The 19,193-nt window shown below is 37.0% G+C and overlaps 1 protein-coding gene across 1 annotated transcript in view; it reads right to left on the bottom strand.

Annotated features, from left to right (window-relative positions):
- THSD7B (thrombospondin type 1 domain containing 7B) overlaps positions 1–19,193 on the bottom strand; it is a 788,242-nt gene that overhangs the window by 262,011 nt on the left and 507,038 nt on the right. The window contains exon 13 of the mRNA XM_077956542.1: positions 14,654–14,917. Within this exon, the coding sequence (XP_077812668.1) occupies positions 14,654–14,917 (264 nt within the window). The remainder of the gene's footprint in view (positions 1–14,653; positions 14,918–19,193) is intronic.

The following is a 19,193-nucleotide window of genomic DNA, read 5'->3' as shown; positions in this document are numbered from 1 at the left end:
GAATCATATATTAGTTCTGTCTTTAATTTGTTAAGGAACCTCCATACTGTTTTCCATAATGGCTAAGCCAATTTACATTCCCACCAGCCTTGTATAAAGAAACGTTCTATTTTCTTTACATCTCATCAACATTTGTTACTTTTTGACTATTTAAGGTGATATCTTATTGTGGTTTAGATTTGCATTTCTCTGATACAGGTGATGTTCAGCAACCTTTCATATCCTTGTTGGCTGTTTGTATGTCTTCCTTGAAAAAAATGTCTGCTAAGATCCTTTGCCCTTTTTAAAATTGGGCTGTTTTTCACTATTGAATTGTAGTAGTTTTTTTTAATATATTTTGGATATTAACCCCTTACTGAATATATGGTATCCAAATATTTTTTCCTATTCCATGGGATGCCTCTTCATTTTGTTGGTGGTTTCATTTGTTGTGCAGAAATTTTTAGTTCATGTGGTCACTTGTTTATTTTTGCTTTTGTTGCCGGTATTTTTGGGGTCATATCCAAAATATCATTGTCAAGACCAATATCATGGACCTCTCCCTTACGTCTTCTTTGAGTAGTTTTATTGTTTCAGATCTTACATGCAAATCTTTAAGCTATTTTGAGTTTATTTTGTGTATGATGTAAGATAATGATTCAATTTCGTGATATCCAGTTTACCCAATATTGTCTATCAAAGGGACTCTCTTTTTCCCATTGTGTATTCTTGTTACCTTTGTCAAAGATAACTAGAGCATATATTTATTTCTGGGCTTTATATTCTGTTCCATTGATTTATGTGTCCCTTTTTATGCCTGTACCATACTGCTAATGATGACTATAGCTTTGTAATATAATTTTAACTCAGGAAGTGTGGTGCCTCCAGCTTTGCTCTTCTTGTTCAAGATTATTTTACCTATTCAAGGTCTTTTGTGGTTCCATATGAATTGCAGGATTATTTTTTCTATTTTTGTGAACATTGCCATTGGGATTTTGATAAGGGTTGCATTGAGTCTGTAGATCATTTTGAATAGTATAAACATTTTGACAATATTATTTTGATCTAGGAACAAACAGGATATCTTTCCACTTATTATGTCATTTCAAGTTGTTTCATTGATGTTTTATAGTTTTCAGCTTACAGCTCTTTCACTTTCTTAGTTTTATTCCTAAGTAATTTTATTCTTAAAATGCTATTGTAAATGGGATTGTATTGTTAATCTCTTTATTGGACGGTGGTTTTTAGTATATAAAAACACCACTGATTTTTGTATGTTGATTTTGTTTCCTGAAAATTTACTGAATTCATTTATTAGTTCTATCAGTTCTTTGGTGGAGTATTTAGGGTATACTATATATAAGATCAAGCCATCTGCAAACAGGGTCAATCTTTCTTTCTCTTTCTTTCTGTTTTTGATGTCTTTAACTTATTTTCTTGCATCATTGCTCTGGCTAGGATTTCTAGTACTATGTTAAGTAGAAGTGGCAAGAATAAGCATTCTTGTCTGGCTCCTGATCGTAGAGAAAAAGCTTTCAACTTTTTACCATTAAGTACCATGTTAGCTGCGGGCTTGTGATATATTGCCTTTATTGTGTTGACATACATTCTTTTATATATATAGTCATCCCTCAGAATCTACAGGGGATTCTACAGGGGATTGGTTCCAGCATCCTTGTGTATACCAAAATCTGTGGGTGCTCAAGTACCTGGTATAAATTCTATAGCATTTGCATATAACCTACATATATCCTTCCATATATTTTAAATCATCTCTAGGGCTGGGTACGGTGGCTCATGCCTGGCCAACATGGTGAAACTCCACCTCTACTAAAAATACAAAAATTAACTGGACATGGTGGTGTGTGCCTATAATCCCAGCTACTCAGGCAGGGGAATCATTTGAACCTGTGAGGCAGAGGCTGGAGTGAGCGGAGACTGCACCACTGCACTCCAGCCCCAGCAATACAGTGAGATGCCATCTCAAAGAAAAAATAAAACATAAAAATAAATAAATCATCTCTAGATTACTTTTAATATCTACTATAATGTAAATGCTAGGTAAAGAGTTATAGAATATGGTTTTTATTTGCACAATTTTTATTGCTGCATGGTTATTTTTTAAAATTTTTTTATCTGTGGTGGGTTAAGTCCACTAATGCAGAATCTTTCAATATGGAGAGTCAACTGTATTCAATTTATTGAGAGTTTTTATTATGAAGGATGTTGAATTTTATCAAATATTTTTTCTTTATCTATTGAGATGATCATATGATTTGGGTCCTTCATTATGTTAATGTGATATATTACATTTGTTGACTTTTGCATTTTGAAGCACCTTTGCATCCCAGGGATATATCTCACTTGATCATTGTATATGATCCTTTTAATGTGCTATTGAATTTGGTTTGCTAAAATTTTGTTGAGGATTATTGCATCTACATGTATTAGAGCTACTGGCCTATAATTTTCTCATAGTGTCCTTTTCTGGCTTTGGTATAAGGATCATGCTGGCCCCTTTATTTATATATTCTTAATGGTATCTTTTACAGCACATACATGTTTAATTTTGATGAAGTACGATTAATTTTTTCTTTTGTTTCTAGTGCTTTGGGTGGTGTAGTACCTAAAAAGACTCTCCCTAGTCCAAATCTAGAAGATATACTTTTATGTTTTCTTATAATAGTTTTATAGTTTTAGCTATTACATTTAGGTCTATGATTCATTTTGTTAATCTTTGTTATGGTATAAGAGTCAAGCTACATTCATTGGCATATAGACATTCAGTTGTTCCAGCACCATTTGTTAAAGAGATTATTCTTTCTTCATTGAATAGTCTTAGTACCCTTGTTGAAAATCAAATCAATTGAGCATAAATGTAAGGGTTTATTTATGAAATGTCAATTCTGTTTCATTAATCTATGTTTCTCCTTATGCCAGTACCACAGTGTCTTGATAACTGCAACTTTGTAGTAAGTTTTGAAATCAGAGAGTGTATCTCTTTCATTTTTGTTCCTCCTTTTCAAGACTGTTTGACTATTCTTGGTCTCTCGCATTTCTGTATGAATTTCAGGATCAGTTTGTCAATTTATTCAAAAAAGCTACCTAAGCTTTTGATATAATCTGAACTAAATAGTAGATTAATTTGAGGACCATTGGTATTTTAAAATAACAACTATTAACAATATTAACAATTATCATCCATTAACATAGCACATCTTTCCATTTATTTAGGTCTTCTTTAATCTTCCCCAACAATGTTTTATAGAGTATAATACATGAAGGTTTCAGACTATAACAAATTTCTTTAGTTAAATAAATTCTTAAGTCTTTTAGCCTGTTTGATGCTATTATAAATGAAATTATTTTCTTAATTTCATTTTATGGTTGTTCATTGTTAGTGTATAGACCTAACAGAGTATAAGATCAATGGACCTTTGTGACCATTGATCTTATACTCTGCAAACCTGCTAAATTCTTTAGCTCTAATAGCTTCTTTCTGAGGGTGGTTCTTAGTATTTTCTATTTATAAGTTTATCTTATCTGCCAATAGATGTAGTTTAACTCCTGGATTTTCAATATAGATACCTTTTATTTACTTTTATTGCCTAATTGCCATGGCTAAAACCTCCAGCATGGTGCTGAATAGAAGTTGAGAATAGACATTCTTGGTTTTTCCCCAATCTCAGGAAGATTGAACTATTTTTTCTTTAATCAAGGTAGAGAAAGAGTTACTTTGCAGCCCTTCATAAGATACCTACTTGCTTTATGAAGAAAAAATGAGTAATAAATATTAATTTATTAATTAAAAATCATTTGTTTAGAAGTTCTGTTTACTTTCTTATTTAGGGTAAAATATATTCCATTTTATTCCAAATAGGTACAAAGAAAGTTGTACATGGATTTCATCATGGGTCCATAATTTATTCCCTGAGAAGGGTCAAAACGCACAATGCCTTCTCTAGAAAGGTTTTCCTATCAAATTCATACAGATCAGGCTATAAGGCCCTAGACATGTCTTCTCTCATTTTCCATTTTCAATCACCAGTAAAGAAATCTTGATTCCATACTTGGGCATAATTCTGGATTTAGATATATAGAGTATATTAAACCATTTGACTGGTTGAGATCCTGAAATTTTTGTTTCAGTGTAATTAAAAAAAAAATTAAAGTATGGTCTGCCTCAGAGGGAGGAGATATTCCTAAATTTGCAAGCCCCTAACACAGTCTTATTAGACTATGAATATGTTTACAGCGTATGACTTGCTAATCTTTATAAACTGATATATAGGAAAGTGCCTGATGAAAACTAGATGTTCCATTGATATTTGTTAAAAGTATAAATGAATCCATGAGCAAATGAACCACTATTCCCAATGGATCCTTCCAGGTGACTTCTTGGACAACATGAGCTCCTCAAACATTTTCAGTAGCTGAATTTTCTCTTCAAATGAGATCTCATCAGTAAGCCCTTGTCTCCAGCAACTGCTAAATAGGTTGGAATTAGAAAATACAACATACTAAATAAGCAAGGTAAAGCAAATATGTGACCTGGAGACAGACAAGGGGATGCCCAATACCCTGTAAAAAAGAAACAAAACAAAAGTAAAAGGAAATACTAATTCTATATAAGGTTGTTCAAAGAAATACTCAAATCCCATATTTACTTTCTTCATTGTAACATTTTTGCTGACAGTATTTTGTCTAATAGTTTTCTAGATTATAATTCAATTCAATATAATTCACATAAAGTCCCCTGTGTAGATATCATGCACGAGGAAAACAAAAAGTAACACTATGCGAATGCTTCAAACCCTTGAGCAAAGTTTCAAATTATTTATCATTTGTACATTTCAGGAGTTTAGTTTCAAAAACATGATAGCCTTCTTAGCATATTCTGGTAGGCTGAAAAACATCCCCAAAGATTTCCAGGTTTTATTCCTTGGAATGTGCAAATGCTACCTAATAAGGTAAAAGAGATTTTGCAGATGTGATATTGAGATGGTAAGTGTGGTGTTACAATTTATATTGGTGTTCATCCAGGGTTCCTGGCTTATAAATCCCATAGTCCTTGATACAATCTTTTGTCACAATGTTGGGTGTGTTAGGCAGGAAACAGAATCTCTCCAACTTCTCCTATCCTCCCTTTCACCTGCCCCAAGGCAGGACTCTAATCTTCTCCAACATTTCTGATTATGGGTGTTAAGACCCTCCCCAGAGAGGGTCATGCCCTATATCCTGTGGAAGGAATGCTGACTTCATGAAACTTCCATAAAAACTCAAGAGGACCATGTTCAGGGAGCTTCCAGATAGCTGAACACATGGAAATTCCTGGAGGGTGGTGTGCCTAGGGAGCGCATGGAAGTTCTGTCCCTACCCCCATGCTCCTCTTGTCTCTTCCTCTGTATCCTTTAGAATAAGTGAGTAAATGTTAAGTATTTCCCTTAGTTCTGTGAACTACTCCAGCAAATTAATCAAACTCAAAGAGGGAGTCATGGGAACCCCAACCTGAAGGCAGTTGGTTAGAATTTTCAGAGGCCCAGAGCTGCAACTGGTGCCTGGAGGTATGGTAGGCAGTTTTGGGGTCTGAGCTGCCAACCTGTGAGATCTGATATTATCTCCAGATAGACAGTATTAGAATTGAATTGGAGGGCAACCAACTGGTATCTGCTGCTGGATGTGTGGAGGAAAAACTCCCATAGATTTGGTCACAGAAGTATTTTTCTGTGTTGATGACTGGTGTTGTGGTGGTCTGTGGGCAGAGAAAAAACATAGTCAGGGTGTTTTTCCCTACATCGAAAGGTTATCCTAAATTGTCCTCATAGGTCAGGTAGTTTAAGTGTTTTTAAAAGAAGGCATCAAAAGGTTTGCTGCAGAAGAAGAACCCAATGTGATATTGAAGCCAGATGCTATGCCACCAGATTTAAAGACAGAGGAAGAGGCCATGAGCCAAGGAATGTAAGGAATGCAACTCTAGAAATGAGAAAAGGCCAATAAAAGCTTTCTTCCAAAGCCTTTGGAGTGAGCATGGCCCTGACTACACCTTGATTTTGACCTAGTGAAACAGACTTTGAACTTCTTACTTACCTTCAGAACTATCAGAGAATAACTGCATTGTTTCATGCCACTAAGTTTGTAGTTTTGATAAAGTAGTCATAGGGAATGAATTCACATATGTAAATTAAAATTAGTTATTCATAAGCATAATTTACAATCTGTGTTTTGTGAGCCATTATTGAGTATGTGTGATGTGCTGACATTTCGCCAGCTGTTTGTGATGATAGAGTGATGAAGTGTTCATGGTCCCTCTCTCAGGGGGCACACAGCCCTCTGTGGCAGCATGGATTAGCAGTAAGATAGGTAAAATAGGAGAAGTATAGGACCGACGACATCTATCTTGCTAACAAACATTAAGCAGGTAAGCTCTGCTCCTAGTGGGTTCTAGGGTTTGGGGAGTGGGGAAAGGGCTGCCGGGCAAGACTGCCTGTGGTTTTTCAAAAAGGGTGACATTTCTAATACAAGTTCAGAAAGGTTATTAGGAGTCAACTAGAGAATTAAGTTGCAAATTAAATTAAATTAAAGTCACAGCCGGAGGAAGCTAGATAGGTACAGAAGGCAAAAGAACCCTGTCAATAAATTGTGTATATTGAGATATTCTAGAACCCAGGACTGCTGGAGTTCAGAGTGGGGTGGATGAAAGATGAGGCTTCAGGGATTAAACATGGTTAAAATCAAAACCACAGTAGATATCATCTCACTCCAGTAAAAATGGCTTTTTACCAAAGAGGGAATAACAGATGCTGCTGAGGATATGGAGAAAGGGGAACCCTCGTACACTGTTAGTGGGAATGTAAATTAGTATAATCATTATGAATAACAGTATGGAGGTCCCTTAAAACACTAAAAACAGAACTACCATATTATCCAGCAATTCCAGTACTGAGTATACAACCAAGAGACATAAAGTCAATATAGCAAAGGGGTGTCTGTACTCCCACTATTTTCAATAGCCAAAATATGGAATCAACCTAAGTGTTCATCAGTGGATGAATGTATAAAGCAAATGATAATGACAGGAGGCAGACAAATCCTAAGCAGACAGGGACAGGTCCCCGGTGAAATCTGACCTTGAAGCTGAAGACAGTCCTGGGTAAATCCTTGGACCAGATTGAGAACCTCTCTGCCTATTTGCTGTGCTTTCGTCCGATTGATCCCCACCCTTCACCTATTTTACATATACCTACCCTTTCCTAATTGGTTTTCTACACTTTTGTGCCCACCTTTGAGTGATGCCTTTGTTTTAGCCTCTTTCTGCACACTCAAACCAATTAGTACACACTCCCCATTCTGAGCACATAAAAGCCCTGGACCCAGTCACACTGAGGGAGAGATGACCTGACTTCAGGTGGGGGGCACCTTTGCATCCCATCTCTGCAGAGAGCTATTTCATCACTCAGTAACATTATTCTCTGTCCTTTTCACTCTTCGATTGTCAGTGTATCCTCATTCTTCTTTGATGTGTAGGACAAGAACTCAGGACCTACCAAAAGTGGGGCTGAGAGCTCAGTTGCAGTGGCTGCGGGATAAGCACCAGACTACAAGGCAGGCATAGCCTGGCAGGCTGAGTAGATGGTGTGTCTCCTGCAGCAAAGCTGGCAAAGGGGCCAAGGAAAATCCTGTGTCAAAAATGTGGTGTAGCTGGGCACGGTGGTTCATGTCTATAATCCCAGCACTTTGGGAGGCCAACACAGGTGGATCACCTGAGGTCAGGAGTTCAATACCAGCCTGGGCAACATGGTGAAACCCCATCTCTAGTAAAAATACAAAAACTAGCTGGGTGTGGTGGCAGGTGCTTCTACTCCCAGCTACTCATAAGGCTGAGGCATGAGAATCACTTGAACCCAGGAGACAGTGGTTGCAGTGAGCCCAGATTGCACTACTGCACTCCAGCCTGGGTGACAGAGCTAGACTCCACCTTAAAAAAAAGTGAAATATATACACAATGGAATATTATTCAGCCATTACACAGAATGAAGTCCTGTCATTTGCAGCAACATTGATTGAACTGGAGATCATTATGTTGAGTGAAATTAGCCAAGCATAGAAGGACAAATATCACATGTCCTCACTTATATGTGGGAGCTATAAAAGGAGATGTCATAAAAATAGAGAGTAGATTGGTGATTAACAGAGGCTGGAAAAAATAGGAGGGATGAAGAGAGGTTGATGAACTGGTCCACATATATACTTAGGAAAAAATAAGATCTTGTTTTCAATAGATCAGTAGAGTAACTCTAGTTAACATTAATCTACTGTACATTTCAAAATATCTAGAAGAGGAATTTGAATGTTTCTAGCATAAAGAAAAGATACTTAAGGTGATGAATATTCTACTTAACCTGATATGATTATATGAATGTTTCAAATTATCAACAGTATGCAGAAAATATGTAAATCTTGTATACTGATTTAAAAAAAAGGAGGGTAAAATCATGAAGGGCGTGTATCCCATTCTAAGAGGTCTGGGCAATGGGTTGCCATTTGAAGGTTTAAAATCTATGGGAGTGATAATCAGATTTGCCTTTAGGAAAGAACCTTCTCCTTGTAAAGGGAGAAAGGCTGGCAGGAAGAAGGACTGAGTGAGGACAGTGGATGGGTCACCACTGCAGTGAGTCTACAAGAAACGTAAGGCAGCCTGAACTAAGGCAGAGCAATGGGGCTGGAGAAAAATGGACAGAAGAAAGAAACAGCTCTAATGCAGCAATATTATATGAAGTTTTTATCTATGGTCATGTTAAAACAAAAATAGCAAAAGAGGCAAAATCACAACATGAAAACATAGAAACATATTCTTTATCTTGTCAATGCAAATGTCCTTGGCCGAAACACTATTATTCTTCCCCAAGTGGTGAATTGAAGAGCCTTTCAAGGTCTTAGTAAATAAACATAAAGGTGTAAAGGATCTAAGCAATGAGTCATTTGGCAAGAATTTCAGATGACTAGAAAGTTTCTATTTATTTCTGGGAGAGAGGGTATAATATAATTATTCAGTCCCTTCCATGAACTGGACTTATGAAGACTGCTCATAATAGATTAATATGTGTGTCCTGTATTTGATATCCACAAATCTTTGCCAGGACACTTCATATATAAAATGCTCCTTAGGCCAGTTGCAGTGGCTCATGCCTGTAATTCCAGCAGTTTCAGAGGCCTTGGTGGGCAACATAGAGAGATCTCATCTCTACATAAAAATAAATAAATAAACAGAAAATTAGCCAGTAGTCCCAGATACTCAGGAGGCTGAGGAAGGAGGATCACTTGAGCCCAGGACTCCGAAGTTACAGTGAGCTATAATCATGCTACTGTAATCTAGCTTGGGCTACAGAGGAAACTTTGTCTAAAATAAAATAAAACAAAATAAAAATAAAAACAAAATAAAATAGTTAATTTTGAACCTAGACCTGGAATCAGGAAAAAAGCTATCTTAATCACCTTGATTAATAAAGATATAATTTTCAGTCCCAAGCATGTTCTTCCAGCTCAGCGAAAATAAATTTGTTCATATAGAGTTGTAAGAGAAATATTTCAATATGCAAAATTCAACAAATACACAGAAAATCTAAACTTTCTAAATGCATTAATATTAAATTCACTTTTCCAGTGATTGCAAACATGTAAATATTTATTCCTTAAATCCAAAAAGAGATTCTTTATGATGATTATTATTTTGCTTTGTCTTCTATCTATACCTACTTATATATTACAGTAAATTAATGAAATTATAATTGTTAAATTGCAAATGCTAAATTACATCTGGATGATATATTAATGAAAATCATTAATTGCCTGTCAAATCAATTATAATTTATCTGGAATCAGAAAACAGATTACACTTTCATTTCATAATTTGATGAATGAAAGCTTATTCACATTTTTGTCATTGGATCACTTGAAAAATCGTTCCTTCTGCATTCTTCCATTGTTTCAAAAACATTGCTTATCCACTAGTAGCGATGCAATTTCATTACCTCTATTCCCAAACTATACATCGAGGGCAAAATAGAACAAGGTTTTCTGTGCTCTTTGTGTGTTACACAGGTGGCTTCTCTATGGATCTGCTTTTGTTATACACAGCTGTTCTACCCAAAGGGCTGTTAAAACATGTGCATACACTGCACACGCACTTCAGAACTTGTATATGGGCATATGTGTGTTGACTCTTGCCTAAACTAGCCTTTCCATTCATTCAGCCAACAGATACTGAGAACCTGCGTGGGGCCAGAGCCTGGGATAGGTATGGGGGATGGAGAAGTGAACGTGATTCAGTCATCAATTTCAATGAACTCTCAAATTATTAAGAAAAATAGAGATCTACATGGATTTTTAAAAGTTAAATGTAGTCCTAAAAAGAAACACAAGAGTGGAAGAAGGGGAAATACTTCCTGCAACGGGTAGCACCTGATCTTAACCCAGAGAATGAAGAGTCCCATGAGAGGAAGAAAAAGGGCGTGCCAGGTGAAGTACATCCTCATGGAAGTCCTTGTGGGTCCAGTTGAGGAGCTGCTATATAAAGAAGAGACCAGGAAGGACTGCAAGCAGGCTGATGGCTTGGACATATTTTCGTGTCAGTGTGATGGCTGATGGCTGCTGGCATGACAGATAGCAGGTGGATAAGTCAAGACAGAATAGCATAACATCAATACGTGCAGAGGACAGCAAAAGGAAAGGAAAAGACGAGACATACTTTGGAGACAAAATTACCAGAACCCGATGATTAAGTCATGTTTTCAAAAATATGTTTTGAAAGTCTATGAAATTTCTGACACGTAGGTGCTGTGGATAAGCAGTTGAAAATAAATAAAAGACATTTAAAAATGTTTCCACTCTTCTGGAACTTTGCAATATACTGGAGGGAGAGACAATAAGCACTCATTTCTAAAAAGTAAATATATAACGTGTCAGTTGGTGATTAAGTGCTATGAAAAAACATAAAGACTGGCAAGGGAAACAGGAAGTGATGAGGTGGATCAATTATTAGAGGAATCGGAAAGACTTGATATGACGGGATATTCAGCAGAGACCCGAATGGAGAGATGAAGGCAGGGCCAGGGAGAGAGAAAATTCAGTGTATTGGCATGCTGAAGTACTTTTTTGTCCTGTTCTTTGAGGGGGAAAAAAAAAAAAAAAAAAAAAAAAACCACTGATATAAGAAACATGGTTGGAAGTGGCTCACCTCAAGAATCTTAATTTTGTCATGGGATATTTTGTGGCCCAATTTAGGTAGTCCCATAACTGGACCTGTTGTCATACAGATGGAGACGACACCATGCACTTTTGCATCAGGCAGTGATGGAACTCATTAAGAGCCAATAGGGGTTGACAGAACATAGAGACAAACTCCATTTTAAAGTTTTTTAAAAAATAAATTGTAATTTAATATTTCTCCTCACCATGATACTCCCAAAGCCAAGCAGACTCGGCTGTGATTATCTATGGTTTGAGTTATCCATAGAATCCATTAGTATGGATAACTCAGAATTTATGCAGTTGTGTTCCCACAGTTACGTGTATCCAATAGGGGCCATATGGAACATATTATGCTTGATGAGGAATAATTATCCTCATGAAGAAGTCTCCCTTATGTCATCGTGGGGAATCCTGCTCATGTCTAAAATGCAAATGGAAGACAAAGTCCAAGTAAAGATTTAAAAGTGGGAAGCACTTACCATTCTTATTGGGAGATCCAGATTCAGGTCATTACCCTGTGCCTCAGTTTGCCCATGATAAAAATGTATTTTTTTTTTTTTTTGAGACAAGGTCTCTCTCTGTTTCCCAGGCTAGAGTGCAGTGGCACAATCTTGGCTCACTGCAACCTCCGCCTCCAGGGTTCAAGTGATTCTCCCACCTCACCCTCCCATGTAGCTGGATTACAGGCATGTGCCACCACACCTGGCTAATTTTTGTATTTTTAGTAGAGATGGGGTTTTGCCATGTTGACCAGGCTGTTCTTGAACTCCTGGCCTCAAGTGATCCACCTGCCTTGGCCTCTCAAAGTGCTGCAATTACAGGTGTGAGCCACTGCACCTAACCTATGATGTAATTCTTAATAGTGAGCTAATTCATATACATATATATGTATAGTTAGAGGCAGGGTCTCATTCTTTCACAAAGGCTGGACTGCAGTGGCACAATCATGGCTCACTGAAGCCTTGACCTTCCACAAACTCAAGTGATCTTGCCACCTTAGTCTCCCAAATAGTTGGAACCACAGATGCATGCCACCAGGCCTGGCTAATTTTTTATTTTTTCTAGAGGCAAGGCCTCCCTATGTTGACCAGGCTTGTCTCAAACTCTTAGGCTCAAGCAATCCTTCTGCCTATGCCTCCCAAAGTGCTGGGATTACAGGCATGAGCCACAGTGTCCTACTCCAATTCATGGAGATATATATATACATATATATATATGTATATGTGTATATATATATACTTTTTAAAACTATGTCTTTATTAGTAACCATTAAAAGATTTTTTTCCTTTGATAGACAAGTATATGTCATATCCCTAGAGGTGACACAATGAGGTATTTTCACTTGCTATTTAAAAAAAAAACCTGTTTTTGAAAATATATACTGTGAAAGTAGATTAACACAAGTATCATAAAAGTTATAAGGCTGCAGTAAACTTTGATTAAAGCACGATTTTCATTTGGTGAAAGTCTCTTAGATTCCCTAATAGCTTTTGCTATGGCATTGCAAATTGGTTGAATTACAAATGTCTCCTCTTGTTTCAAGATGTTTTCATTTCTAATCTGAAATGATTATTTTCTAAATTAAAAAAACTCTCCATAAATTCATGCAAAATTAGGGATGAATGATAGATAACATATAGAAAAGATGCCTTGTGTTTGGAATAATCTTGCCAATTCTATCTCTAAATTACATCTTAAAATTACTTCTGTATTTCTTTATTGCCACCATCCTAGTCTGACCTACCATCATGTCTCTCCTTGATTAACTACAGGAGTTTCCCAGCAGCTTCCTTACCCCTTTTAAGTCAGTCTGTAGACAATAGTCAAAAGTGATCTTTAAAATCTCTAAATTGGATAACATTACCCACTCTACTTCCAAGCTGATGACTGAAGTTAAATTATATCCATATTCCTTGGCTTGTCTCACAAGATTCCACATACTTCTTCAACTTCACTTCACACAGCTCTCTCCTCACTCTCTATGCTCAAACCACAGGGTTTACTTTTATGTCTAAAACATCTTTCCTAGCTTTTATCTTCTGGACACCCCACTAACTAAAACAACCTTGTTCTGTGCTTTGTGCATCTGTCTCCTTCTTACCCTTCACATCTTAGATTTATGTCACCTCAGTGAAGGCTTCCCTAAAGTCTATCAAAAAATTTTCTATTCAGCATCCTCAGAGCTAATCAAAACTTGAAATTCTTTTTATGTATTTGTTTATTTATATCCCCCACCGGACAGTAAACTCCACAAGTTTCTGACTTCCCCTTAACTGTACACTCAAGTCATAGATGTCCAGGTACATAGCAGATGGTCAATAAAAACGTTTTGTTCAAATGAATGAATAAACCAATGCACACATACAAGCTGAAAAGAAAGATTAGAGTCACCCTAAAATGGGTCCATTACTTTTTTGTGATGTATTTAATGTTTCTGAAAGTCAAATCACTTAAGAAATTAATGTAGACTAATCTAGGAAACCTGTATAAAGCAATAAGAGTATTAATTTAAAAGTCATTAAATCTCATTGTATAATGATATGGGCATATCTTAAATAAAGATAGCTAGTATGCTGGCAATAAAGAAGATCTATCATTTACTTAGTTTGTACACTATAATTGAATTTGAGTTTCTGGTATTACTGAGAACATTTATTAGTACACAAAACCTTGATGACTAAGACCAACATCTACCCATTTATTTCTAGACTTGTTTATTCTTTTTAAAAAAACTAGTAAAAAAAAGAAAAACAGAGCAGGAAATTCAGAAGCTCCATTGTAATGATTGCTTTCAGCCTGTTTCACCAACTTTCACAACAGCTGTATTTAACCTCCACTCCTTTTTCCATACACCCAGATCTTTCAAATTCTCCCAATTAAGGTTCAAAAACAGTATTTTCCTGGATTAACATCTCACAGAACTCTCTGAGATTGTCTCTGTCATTTTCCTATAGTTTTATTCTATTAACTTGGGTATACTTCTACTTTATATAGTGAAACTTTTAAAATTAACTTTTTCATTGATTTTTTTCTCAACTACATTTGAAGACACTCAAGTTCTGATGCCTTCTATGTATATGGTCAGAGCACCAAAAAACAGCGTGGAGCATATTTGTTTGTACTTGGCGTTGGCTTTCTCAGTGAAGTGGAGCAGCAGTGTTGACCACCAGCAAACAGGCGGCTAATAAACAAAGGTGAAGTAGAGAATGAAGTGAGTCAGGGATCCAGCACCATCACATTCCAGATAATCATTGAGATGCAGATGTATGCATTTCATCTGTCCATATTTTATGAGAGACAATGTGTTATTGACAAAGGAGAACTAAAACAATTATTATAGAGCAGAGCTATTAATTCTAGACCTGAGAAAAACCTCCCAAACTGTGTGTGAGTGTTCTCATCTGTTACTCTTCATCCATCTCCTTACCAGAGCTGCTGCAGAAGGAGGGGTCAACAGGTCTTCCATTTTTATCAGAGCAGGCTACTGCTCGAAAGCGCATGCCTTCGCCACATTCTTTCCTGTCTCCTTGTACCCGCAGTCCTCGCTGAGGCTCCCTTCTGCCTTCTGGAAGAATGCAATCTGACCAGTTTCCATAAGGTTGGGATATAAATTCATCACAAGGACATAGTTCTGTCTCCACTAGAGGGTAAAGGTCAGCATCCTGGCATTTCTCCTTCTTTCTGCTTTTCCCTGTTCCAACAAGAGACATTGAGATATTAAATGTCTATCTGCTGTTTTGTTAAAAGTCACTCACACTTTTGTATTTGTAAACTTTTAGAATATTAAACCTTAAATAAAATAAAGCCTTTGTTTTCTTCACTCTTTTGCCATGAAAGTAATCCTGAGACAATGAAAACAACTCCCAGAACAACTGTGAAATTCAAGTTAATTTGAAAAAAGTAGAAAATGGTTTAATGTTTGAGAGTGGCATAAAATATTTGGAAGATGTTTGCTACAGCTAGAGAATTCCAGTTAATTTATTTAATATTATTTTCTCTATAGTTTGCTGGAAAAAACATATTGATAACCCTGTCCTCATTCTCCTTGACTAATGATTGCCAGGGAATCAACGAAAGCATCTAAGTGGTTAACTCCCTCTCTTTTTAGTAGAGGTCTCTTGCAATGAGATAGATGGACGAAGTTAAACTCATTTTGGTCTCTGCCATCAGGCAGCTCCCAAACATCTATACAAACAATAAATTGAAATAAATGATCAAGTCATACTGGATAATTTAATCAGAGAAAAAGCTCTTTCATTTTGAGAGATTCTTCTAACTTAAGTATTCTGGAATATGACTTTACCTTACCAATTCACTTTGATGAACCTGTTAGCTGTGGTCCCAACTCTGAGTAAGACAATGCAGTGTCATTTTTCACAGCCGTAAACACTTGGTAATCACGTTTACTGGATTCTGAATCAGCCTGTAACTTGATTCAACTTTGCTGTCAACACGATTCCTCTAGATTACTAAAAATTTTCCTAGATCTAATAATTCCACCTTTTGTTTTCTCATTAGTTAGTCATTAGCTAGAGTCATGGCTGATTATAAAATATATAGGCAGTTTTATTGGTCTATTTTCTACTCATGGCTGTTCTGAAAATGCCTGATACAAGCTGATTGATGCATGGGCTACTTTCTCACTGCTACATGGTTTGCATTACATATAATTCTAGAGTTGTTGACAGGGTGATTGGCTCTATGGTCTGCCATGATGCTTATGTTTGCAATAAATAAGAATTCCTAGGCTGGGCATGGTGGCTCACAACACCTGTAATCCGAGCACTTTGGGAGGCCGCTGCAGGAGGATTACTTGAGATCAGGAGTTCAAGACCAGCCTGGCCAACATAGGGAAACCCCATCTCTACTAAAAACACAAAAATGAGTCAGGTGTGGCAGTATGCGCCTGTAATCCCAGCTACTCAGGAGGAAGAGGCAGGAGAATCACTTGAACACAGGAGGCAGAGGTTGCAGTGAGCCGAGATCGCATCACTGCACTCCAGCCTGGGTGACAGAGCGAGACTGTGTCTCAAAAAAGAAAAAAAAAAAAAAAAAAGAATTTCTGCAGGACCTGAAGTTGATCTGGTAGCAGATTCAGCTATACTTCTGATAGAAGGTATTCACTTGCCTCTACCATTAGGACACTAGAATAAGTTTGAAAAGCACAGCCTCCATCACAGCCATGAAAATTTACTGGCTGAGAGATATATCAATAGTTAGTGAGTGGCTTCTTTCTATTAGCATTTAGCAAGTTCAAGACCTCCCTTTTTTCAAACTTCCATAGAGTATTGTTGAATCTCTCAGTCTCCATCTCTTCAGTTTCATTTCTCTTCTAAATCCACTTAACCCTGGATTCTGTCTACTTATTTCTGGAAACCACTGTTATCAAGCAAGAAACAAACAACAACAAAAACAAGAAACAAAGCCAAAGCCCTGGAATATCTTTGATTCCTTATCTTTCAGGTCTAATCACTCAGTGATAGTTCAGAGTGTTGACTATACTTTCATTCTTGAAATATTCTTTCCAAGCTCCACCGTAACATATCTTTTTGTTCCTCATCCTCACCCCGTGCCCCCACCTCTATCTTGCCATATATTATTTATTTTTACTTGGTGAACTATTTTTCTTCTCTACCTCTCTTAAACTGATGGGGTTCCCCAAGGCACCATCTTAGGTTCATCTCTCTTCTGATTCTACAACTTCACCCGTTTGAAGAGTTTAAATTATCATCCATATTTCCTCAATTTTAAATTAATGTCTTCATTCAAGATTTCTTGCTCAAGCTTCTAATCCATAGACTGAAAAATCTACACCTAAAGAACCAATCACACCCATCCTCTTTACATCACCTTTCTTTCTCCTGTGTTTCTCAATTCTACCAATATCACCAAGTTAAAAGTTGGAATGTTCTGAATTATTCTGTTGAACCCCCTACATCTGATTAATGACAAAGGCATAGCACTTCAAATGCTTAAAGATTCATTGCATCAGTCCATTTGTTTCCATTCCAATGGGTGTCACCCATATTTAGCCCCACCTGCAAGTCTCCAGCTGAAATTACAGCAGCTTCCTCCAAGATCTTGTTGCCATCATACCTCTATACCTTCAATCTGTCCACCACATTGCAGTCAGAGCCAGCTTTCAAAGTACAAATCTCATCAAATCACTTGTCCACTGAAAACTCTGCCGTGGCTTACCATAGTACAGAATGAAGTCCAGGCTCTTTCCCTAGGGTCATTAAGGACCTATATGATTTGTGCCCATTTGTATCTGCCTCTGGCCTACATTGTACCACTCTGCCTCTAGCACGTTACGATACAGTCATAGTGAGCCTCTTTCAGTTCCTAGAAATTACTCATTTTGCTTCTGGCCTTTGTATGTTTACTCCAGAAATTTCCACAATTTCTACCATCCTTCCGTAGGCTAGCTAACACCTACTTCTTCTTCAGATCAAAACTCACAGGTTACTCCCTCCAGAAAACCATCCTTGAACATGGAAGAATGGTTAGCGAGATGCAATGTTGCTGGCTTTGAAGATGGAGGGGAACGTGAGCCAAGGACATGCGCAGGCTCTACAAGCTTGAAAATGAAAGAAAACCATTGTCCCCTGAAGCCTCCAGAGAGAAATGCAGCCTTATCAACATCTTGTCTTTATTTAGATCTGCGAAACACTACAGACCTGTAAAATAATAAATCTGTGCTGCTTTAAGCCAGCAATGTTGTGATAATTTGTTACAACAATAGGATTTGGGCCGGGCGCGGTGGCTCAAGCCTGTAATCCCAGCACTTTTGGAGGCCGAGACAGGCGGATCACGAGGTCAGGAGATCGAGACCTGGCTAACACGGTGAAACCCCGTCTCTACTAAAAAAAAAAAAAATACAAAAAACTAGCCGGGCGAGGTGGTGGGCGCCTGTAGTCCCAGCTACTCGGGAGGCTGAGGCAGGAGAATGGCGTGAACCCGGGAGGCGGAGCTTGCAGTGAGCTGAGATCCGGCCACTGCACTCCAGCCTGGGCGACAGAGCGAGACTCCGTCTCAAAGAAAACAAACAAACAAACAAACAAAAAAATAGGATTTGTTTCAATACCTCACCCAATACAACAGCTAGTATAGCAGAAACTATACTGTAACTATATCCAGTAAAACTCTTGCCATATCTCCAATTAGACTGCAAGCTCTGTTAAGTTAGGATCATGTCTATTGATTCCCTTGTGGTATTACCAAGGACTAGCACACATAAGTGGTAAACAAAAAGAAATTCGTTGAATAATTGAGAAAAGGAAGTTGTAAAACAAAAGAAAAAGAAAAAGATAAAGGAGAAGGAGGAAGGAGAAAAAAAGAGAATGAGAGTGAGGAGAAAAAACTAAAGAAAAAAATGTTCATCTACAAGGTGACCAGAAATTACCAGCAGAACAAATATTCTGTACAAATATGTGCTGCCTCTATGTTTATGATATCCTTATTAATTATATAGCATCACTATTTGATGAAGGATTTAAGCAAGTTAATGCAGATACAGTTGTCACAATAAGAAACAAATTATCAGCGGTCCTTTACTTTGATTATATACTAATCAAAATCAGCATTAACCTTTGGATTCAGAACAAGTTAATATTAAAAATAAATCCCTAGTACAATTCTAAAGACTTTTGCTTCCTTAAGTCAGAATATGTACTAGTTATCTAGTTATTATAAATAAATATCTGTATATTATAGCTCATATAATATTTATAAAACCTGGACAGGTTTTCTATCTAATAAATGGAATATTCTTGGCATTCTATAAACAATTGCTTTAAATACTATTGAGTCTAAAACCTGCGATGACATAGTTTGGGTACAACATACAGAATGCTCAGTGAATTAAAGCCTCCTGTTACAAATGGACAAAAGAAAGTTAAATATCCTGTATGGCCCCATATTCAATGAAGTGGCTTGTATTTATGTTTATATGTTTCAGTGTGTGT

Source organism: Macaca mulatta, chromosome 12, assembly GCF_049350105.2.
Source record: "Macaca mulatta isolate MMU2019108-1 chromosome 12, T2T-MMU8v2.0, whole genome shotgun sequence".
Lineage (NCBI taxonomy): Eukaryota > Metazoa > Chordata > Mammalia > Primates > Cercopithecidae > Macaca > Macaca mulatta.
Note: the sequence above shows the minus strand (reverse complement) of the source record. Positions and strands in the feature narration are given on the sequence as shown.